Genomic DNA, 9167 nt, shown 5'->3' on the forward strand with positions numbered 1-9167 from the left:
AATTGGATTAATGATAGAGATCACATCTTAATAACGAGTAGAGCTGAGCCCTGGGCTGTGGGGCTGTGAGTTGGGGGTGGGGGGAGGGCAGGATGTTGTTTGTTTCATTTGGATGCTCTGCTCTACGTCAAGTACCTAGGCCAGTGGAAGGGGGGGGGGTGTCGTTGAGCCACGCCATCATTCCTTCACTCATTCCATGGGCGGTTGACTATTTCCACACCTGCTGTCGAGGGTGTGGCCCTCTCGTCATGAGGTTTCTTGAGTGGCAGAAAACTTGCTGGCAATAAAGGGACAGAGTTTGCACTACTCCAGTCACAGACCTGCTTTTGGGAGAAACGCAGAAAGATCTCTCTGCTCTCTGTGTCCACCCTTTCTCGGAGAGCAGCACGTGGTGGACTTAAACTCCTCCTGGGCGGCAGCACTGTATCCGCAGCTTGGAAAGAGACAAGCCAGGGCCTGTCCCTAAGGAGCACCTGCTTCTGCAGCTGGTGAGGGATTTGCGCTCTCTCTCTCTCTCTCTCTCTCTCTCTCTCTCTCTCTCTCTCTCTCTCTCTCTCTCTCCCTCTCTCTCTCCTTCTCCCTCTCTTTCCTTCTCCCTCTCCCTCCCTCTCCCTCTCTTTCTCCCTCTCTCCCTCCCTCCCTCCTTCCCCCTTCCCCTTTTCTTTTCTGACAGAACTGAAGAAAAGTCCACCCATTCTTCCATCTGTCCACACAGGCCTTTTCTCATCTGTTCATTTACTTGTTATTTGTCTGCTCCACACATTCTCCTCAACACTGCCTCTCCACCCACGCTGTCAGCCCTGATGGAGACACAGATAAAGGGCAGCAGGCTTTGGCTATGAAAACTGAGCTCAGCTACCAGTTCAACCACAGGAGTAAGAGTCAGAAGATGGCTGCTTCGGCTTCAAGTTCTTCTTTGTTCTAGCCTAAGGAATCTAATATTTTTCAGTCACATATAGTATGGCATGTTTCTTGTAAAATTATTTTTATTTGTGAGCACATCTGTCTTGCAACCATCTTTACATGCATGCACTCATAAAGATGATTCACGTGATATATGATGAGTAGTTTGTAAAATCATGCATGCTGTATCACAAGTATAAACAGGCAGAAAAGGGAGTGGCACATCCAGGAGGCCAGTAGGGATCATGAAGCCTGCCTTACCTTACCTTTCATTAAAGTACCTACTGCTGTTCCAAGGTCCTGCCTTTCTAGATGCAAAACCTGAAGCTCAGAGAGAGAGAGAGAGAGTTTGATGCTTAAGTTCTTGGGGTGACAGGGTGGAGATGGGGGTCTGCTGTTTCTGATTTCAGAGCTGGGTTCCTATCACCTCCTTAGTCACAGTAGTTGGCTCTCTTTCCTCATGCCGCATTCATCCATATGTGTGTGTGTGTGTGTGTGTGTGTGTGTGTGTGTGTGTGGTGTGTTCATAGCAGAGAAAAAGAGTTGATGTTCATGTGTGTCACAGAACTACATGAGGGCAAGGAGAAGATCTATCTGATGTAATGTCTTCCCAGTGATTAATACATAATAAATCCTCAGGAAACATGTGCTTGGTCAGCAGAGGAGTGGAGAGGTAGATGCAAGAGGGTGGGGGGATAAACATATGGAGAGCCTATAGATTGATGGTTGGTGTATAAATGAATGGATGGATGATTGCTTGGTGGGTGAAAGGAGAGTAACTGAAGGGGCGAGTGCCCAGTTGGACACAGTTGTATAAAAAAAAGTGTATGGATTGATGGATGGATTGATGGATGGATGGATGGATGGAGGGATGGACTCATGGATGGATAGCAGATGAACATGTGGATTCATAAGTGGGTGGAAGGATGTTCAATAGAGAAAAGGCATAACAGACATTGTGTCACTCCAATCATAAGAAGCATTTCAGTCTGATAGAGAAGTGCAGGGAAAGGCCCAGGGTGTGCCAGACATTCTTCAGTTTAGCCAGAGTACAAGATGGGACTCCGAGAGAAGGATGAAGACTCCTGGCAGATGCTCAGTCTCAAGGCAGAGAACGAGGTAGATTGACCTCTGCAGAGGAAAGGCCCACCAGGACAGTATCAAGCCAGCCCTCACTTTGATAGGATTCTCTATTCAGCCTGAGCCCTCCCCAGCCAGAATCCCTTAGTATAATAGAGGAGTATGTGAGCTCTTTGCCATGATCATCAGTCCTGGGGGGTGCAGGGGAAGAAGTCTGCCCCAACACAGGCAGGTAAATGTTTTGGAGGAGGGAAGAGAGGCTTAAGAGATGTCATTTTTGCTTTTGTTTTTATTTATTTATTGGTTGGTTGGTTGGTTGGTTGGTTGGTTGCTTTGGCTTGTTTGTTTTTCAAGACAAAGATTCTCTGTGTAGCCCTAGCTGGCCTGGAACTCAATCTGTATGCCAATCTGGCCTGGAACTTATAGAGACCCTCTTCCCTCTGCCTCCTGAATGCTGGGATTAAAAGTGTGTACCACCACCACCCAGAGAGAGAGATGTCATTTTTTTGATGGGCCTAGAATAGCATGGGTGAAAGACTCCACCATACTGTAACTCTAGAGAGAACATACTCTAGGGACTGTCATTTCTCGTCCAGGTCTGACCACATAGTAACTTTCCTAATCAGTCTCAAAAGCCCAAGATAGACAAATGAATCTGCCAGGTCATCCCCTCAGGCTTCCTTCGTAGAACTTTCTACCTATGTTCTCTTGACCTCCAGGCCAAGACAAGGGTGCCGAAAGCCGGACTTGGAATCAAAGAGAGATGAGCAGCCCTCAGCCGTTGCAGGAGGTGGGTGAGGATACAGAACGCATGGGGATGTGGAAAGGGGTGAAAAACCTAATGGTTCAGAAAGAGTAGAAAGGATGACCAAGAGAGAGAGAGAGAGAGAGAGAGAGAGAGAGAGAGAGAGAGAGAGAGATCCAGAAATGGAATCCAAGTTGGAAAGGGAGGAAAGGAATACAGTACATCTGTCTCCAAGAACTAAGCCCTTATCATTTTGATTCTCAGTCCACTGCTTTTCTTCAGTAAAGAAGCGCAGAATCCCACCCAACACATTCTTTCTCAGATGGTATAAGACAGGCTCTCAGTCATGGATTTAGGCATTCTGAGACCTCGGCAAGGAAGCACGAAATGGAGAGCTCCTCAGAGCACCCTGAGCCTCTTGGCAGCCTGTTTGGAAGCTCGAGCACGGGAGTGCGGTTACTCCTACACTTCTGACCTACGTGTCAGTCAGGGAAGATCTTCCTCTTAAGCTGAGCACACAGCTTTAGGAAGGACACACAGGGAGTAGTGGGGGAGGAAAGAGACATCTACTGAGCCAGCCCTGTAGGTCAATGGGGTGACAGATGTCACAGTCAGATCACCCCTACTCCCAGAGCTATGTCTAGAAGGATCAGGAAAGAGTCAAACCCACCAGATTTGACCACTGGAGGTGGTCTTCCAAACCCACATGCACGCACTCATTTATATCCAAAATTCGAAGTTAGACTCAAAACAGGAATTACCATCCCTTAGGGAACGAAAATAGAGAATATTTAGGTGGTTTAGAATTCTACATTACTAACAAATGGTTTTCTTGTCTAAATATACCCGTGCAGTATTTGGGAAATGCTTACACCAGATATTTATTTGGTTTGTTGTTGCTGTTGTTTATATTTTTATCATTTGAGAATTTTATACATGTATATAATGAAATATGATCATATCCACTCCTATTCCTCTCCAACTCTCATCATATTCTCCCCAGTATGTCCCTTCCCAACTTCATGCTTTCTTTTATTCGTATATTCACTAGGTCCAACCCATGCTGTCCATATGGGCATGGGCACGGAGCCACTAGTGTGTCTCCCATGCTTGAGTGGATGCATTTATACTTATACTTGTTTTTTATTTAAGAATCAGGGGCTAGGGATATGGCTCAGTGATAGAGCACTGGTCTAGTACAGGCAAGGCCTTGGGTTCGATTCCTAGTACCACAAATACAAACTTTGAAGTTTGATGCCACAGGCACCTTGGGTTTTAGCTGCCAACCCCAGGCTTCACTGTACTGTGTTTTCTTCTTCCTCTGTCTCTCTCCCCTAGGAAAGGTATGATATGTCAGGTGCCCATCTGGCCCTGACACTGTGTGTCACCAAAGCCCGAGAGGGTTGTGAGGCAGACATTGATGCCCTGGAACGCATGTTCCGTCACCTGAAATTTGAAAGCACCGTGAAGAGAGATCCTACTGCGCAGGTATTGAGCAGCCAGCAGTGAGGAGGGAAGGGGGGCTAGGCTTTGGGGGACCTATCTAATCCTGTTCATTCCTCTTCCTCCAAGCAATTTCTGGATGAGATGGACAAATTTCAGCAGACCATAGATAATTGGAAAGATCCTGTCAGCTGCGCCTTCGTGGTGCTCATGGCACACGGCGAGGAAGGCCTTCTCAAGGGAGAAGACGAGAAGATGGTCAGACTGGAGGATCTGTTTGAGGTCTTGAACAACAAGAACTGCAAGGGCCTGAGAGCCAAGCCGAAAGTGTACATCATTCAGGCCTGTAGAGGAGGTGGGGACTGGGACAGCACACCCTTGGTCTTTGGGGCAAGGGTATTAAAACAGAATCTCACTGTGTATCCCAGGCTGGCCTGGAGCCCATTATGTAGTCCAGGCTGGTCTCCAATTTATGATCTTCCTGCCTTATTTTCCCAAGTGCTGAGATGATAGGCATGCACCATTACGTCCAGCTGAGTCTTTGTGGTTTCGATCTTTATTTTATTTTTAGTCTATGTGAGTGTGTGTGTATGTATTGCATGTATGACTACAGGTAACTGAGGAGGCCAGGAAAAGGTGCAGCTCCCTGGAGCTGGAGGTATAGGACCTACATGGGCCCTGGGAACTGATCTTCGGTCTTCTGCATAAACAAGCAGTAAATGCTCTTAAACACTGAGCCAGGCCAATCCAAGACTCAGAGCCCGGGCCGAACCTGGCACACCACCAGATCGCCCTCCAACCTTCCCGTTATTCCATTCTCCTCCCTGACTTTTCCCTTCCCTCCCCTTTGTTTCAGAGCACAGAGACCCCGGCGAAGAAATAGGTGAAGAACAGGTCTCTGTGATCACAAAGGACAACCTCCAAACTATCCCAACCTTTACGGATGCCCTTCACATCTATTCCACAGTAGAGGGTATGAGCACTCCAGGGTCCCACAGTGGCCTATGCCCCTCCCCGTGAACCAGCACCCCTGACCCCTGAACTTCTCCTTCAGGAAGGGACCCTCCTCCGGGGTCCCCTCAACTCACTGAAGACGTCTCCAAACTCAATTTTCTGACCTTCCCAGGGTTCATCGCCTATAGACATGACCAGAAAGGCTCTGCCTTCATCCAGATTCTGACAAATGTGTTCACGAATAGAAAAGGAAACATCTTAGAACTGCTAGAAGAGGTGAGCCAAATGAGGCATCTGGGACACCCCCCCCCAGGGCTGAGCCTCTCCCAACCTTTCCCAATGCCCTCATCTCCATGCAAACATAGTAGAACTCTCAAGCTCACCATGTATGGGAATGTGTGTGTGTGTGTGTGTGTGTGTGTGTGTGTGTGTGTGTGTGTGTTATACATGTGTATAGGCCCACATATGTGGGGATGCATGGGTATTCATGCATGATTTTGCATGTGGATGCCCAGATAGTCTGTCAAAATCAGTGAACTACTAATTCAGTGAGAGACCCTACTTCAATAAAACAAGGTAAAGAGTTATTGAAGAAGACATCTCAATGTCACCTCTCTCAAACAATTGTCACATTTATGACCGAAACATATATACACACACAGATGCACACAAACTACCTAACCAATGTTTCCATAGGAACCATGGTGTACTAGAGGACAATTAACGTGTCTCGACATGGATGCCCACTTGCCCTTCTCTGAAGCCTCATCTCATGCTCTCCTGACACCAACTTCCCTGTTCTCATAGCTGACCACATCTATTTTGCAGGTAACCCGGATTATGGCAGACATGGAAGTGATTCAGGACGGAAAACCAAGGAAAGTGAACCCTGAAATCCAAAGCACCCTCCGAAAGACGCTCTATCTGCAATAAAAGAAGGGCAGTGATGGTTGTCCTGCAGGGGCTTTCTCTCTGCCCCCACAGATATTTAGACCAGGACCACCACTCCTCAAAGATGATTACTGGAGTCTTCATTCATCACAGCCCTTATCCATGTCATTTTTAAAGCAAGCCAGACGTATATAGCTCATTAGCATCAGCTTCCTTTGGCTGGTCTCCCTGCTTCTGTTAACACACCTCAGATTGCCTTCCTATAGCTACCTTTCTGCTCCTTTGCCTCACCAAGCCTTCCTCTCCCTCCTCTGACTTTACATACAAAAAATAAACAAAAGTTCTTTCCTACTTCAGAGGAAGGAGCCTTCTGAACAATTTCTAGAAACTTCCACTAACCTCCAGCTAAGGTCACCGCTGTGGGATTTTGGCCCAAGGCTAGAAGATAGGTCAGCCATGTTGTCTTTCAAGTATACGTACGGTTCATGGCTTTATGGAGGTGTCTGTCATTATGAACACTCACAGATTAAGGGTCTTTTCTTTATGTTCCCTCTTCCCAATTTTTCCTAACTTCCTCCTTGTATTGGCCTTTGCCTGGGGAGTGTTTCCATGGCTCATACACTCCTCACATCCCTCCAGCTCACTTTGAAATGGCTTTTGAATCTGTCTCTCTTCTCTTCCCCAGCACCCTCAAGGCTCAGCCTGGGGGATCCTAACTTTGCTGCAGAGAGGACCCTTCCTCACCTCTCTGCACACCCCGTGGGAGAATTCTCTCTGGAACACTCTAAAAGATACAGTGAGCCCTGAGACCAAAGATACTTAGGTAGCTCATCCATGTTTCTCATGCTCGGCTTACAATTCATCATCGTGGGGGATTCAAAGCAGAAAGTGCAACCGCTAGCGGCAGCACAGAATAAGAACTCTTATTCAAAAACAAAGAACTGGAGCATGAAGCAATCACACCAAAATAACCCAAAGGACTTGAGTAGCGCCTACCCTCCAGCTGCTAACCTTCCAACCATCTTATTCCAAAGGGCCTGTCCCAGTGAGGGAGATGTCATGTTAATGACACTGACCTCTTTGACTATCTCAGAGGCTTCGTCAGCCCCATCATGATCAACACACCAATTCTTAGTCAAAATATCTATGAATAGCCCCTGTTCCTGAGAGAGTCCATATTCCTCTCCAAAACCCCATGAGGTAGGCCACAACTGTCTAAGCTACCACAAAACAGCCTACTAGCTCTGTCTCCAGGACTCAATGGCTTTTCCAGCCCAGTATACCCAAAGCTTTCACATACCTGCCACAAAACCTGTCCAGGGCATAAAAGCCACATGGTCAGGTCTATCACAACAACCACCCCACCTCCTTGGTATCAAGTTCTATGAAAGAGGTATTGTTGGAAGCCACAAGGAGACACAAAGAGCACTATTATTTAGAGACCAAAGTCAAACCATATATCTGTGATTTTCATATTTTTATGAGCCCACATAAATGCCCCTCAGATAAGTTCATCTCTTTTGCTATGAATTCATCCTCCCAGAAATGCTAGCATCCCAGGCCTCCTCTCTGCCTCTCTGCCTTTACGCGATTCACCATTTCTCCAACTTAGGTCTCCCATGTGTCTGGCCCTCCTTCCTTTTTCCCACTACTTCTCCCTCACCACTTACTCCGCTCCTAATACTCTACCTAATGTATGCTGCCTCTTACACATGATGAAATGCTGTAGTTTCCTTTGTTGGAAGGCAGAAAGCAATCTTCAATTGGTGAAATGAGTAGTCAATAAACAGCTGTCAAACTTTGCAAGAAATATGTAAGAATCTTTGCTCTGAGACAATCTCGTGGAAAAAAAAAAACCAGGAGTTGTTAATTTCTTTTTTACCCAGTGGCTAGCTGCTTCTTGTGTGTATCTACCATGAGCAGAAAATCAAAACCCTTACCCTGACTCTTACATACAAGTAGATATGTTAGACTTGTAAAATTACAGCTCCCATTTCTGTACCAGATGGATATATGCTAGATTTATCTTCCAAGGAAATATCTGGGCATACTAGGATGCCTTGTCAAAGCTACATGTTGAAAACCATCCTGTCATAGCAGTGGTTCTCAACCTATGGGTAGCAACCCCTTTGGAGGTCAAACAATCCTTTCATAGAGGTCATATATCGGATTACCTGAATAGCACATATTTACATTGTTACTCATAACAGTAGCAAAATTACAGTTATAAAGTAGCAATGAAATAAGTTTCTAGTTGGGGGTCACCACAACCTGAGGAACTGTATTAAAGAGTTTTGACATTAGGTAGGTTGAGAACCACTGTGTCACAGGAACATAAATGCTTAACAGACATGCTACTGTTTCTATCCTGGTGCCTGTGGCAGACATGACTAATCAATTACACCTCCTCTCCTACTAAATTCAGATGTAGCCTCAAAGTTTCTCTTCTCAGCATCCAGGAAGTTAGACCTATCCGATGGCATGGGTGTGTCATTCATATTTAAGAAGACTGTAAAATAGAATCTCTGTTATCTATTCTTTGAAGTTTTCAGCCAGGTGGTAGTGGTGCACAACTTTAATCCCAGCACCCCAGGAAACAGAGCAAGCAGATCTCTGTGAGTTCAAGGCCAGCCTAGGCTACAAACAGATCAAGCTCCAGGACAACCAGGGCTACTCAGAGAGACCCTGTCTGGAAACTCTGCCTTCCTCCCTAAAAGAAAACTTTATACATGTAAACAAGGTGTCTTGCTCATATGCAACCCAGTTATCCCCTCCCACTCTCCCCAGGATCCTCCAACACATCCCTTTTGTGGCCTTTCCTTTTTTATTTATTTATTTTTTTTTTAATAATTCACTGAGTCCAGTTAGTGCTGCCTGTTGTAATGTTGACTGATCTCATTGGCTTGACCTTTGTGCAGGTGACCAATAGCAGCAGTGAGTTTATGAGCATGATGGCCCTTCATGCTCAAAAGTCAGCATTTCACAGCACCCCTCCACATCCTCCAGCTCTTACAGTCTTTATACACACACACACACACACACACACACACACACACACACACAAGCATGCACCGCCACCACCCAGCTCTCTTTCCACCCCTTTTATGTGATGCTGCTCCCTGATCGTTGAGTTTTAGGGGTATTGATACAG

At 46.2% G+C, this 9167-nt stretch overlaps 1 protein-coding gene across 1 annotated transcript; it reads left to right on the forward strand.

Annotated features, from left to right (window-relative positions):
* Positions 1–254: 254 nt before the first annotated feature.
* CASP14 (caspase 14) lies at positions 255–7826 on the forward strand. The gene is made up of 7 exons (XM_084758993.1): positions 255–488; positions 2703–2773; positions 4067–4216; positions 4301–4526; positions 5028–5144; positions 5298–5401; positions 5954–7826. Exons 2-7 carry the CDS (start codon positions 2747–2749, stop codon positions 6056–6058), a joined length of 729 nt encoding a protein of 242 aa, XP_084615119.1. The 5' UTR covers positions 255–488; positions 2703–2746; the 3' UTR covers positions 6059–7826.
* The last annotated feature ends 1341 nt before the right edge of the window (positions 7827–9167 follow it).

This window comes from Acomys minous, assembly GCF_964271855.1.
Source record: "Acomys minous genome assembly, chromosome: 15".
Taxonomy (NCBI): Eukaryota; Metazoa; Chordata; class Mammalia; order Rodentia; family Muridae; genus Acomys; species Acomys minous.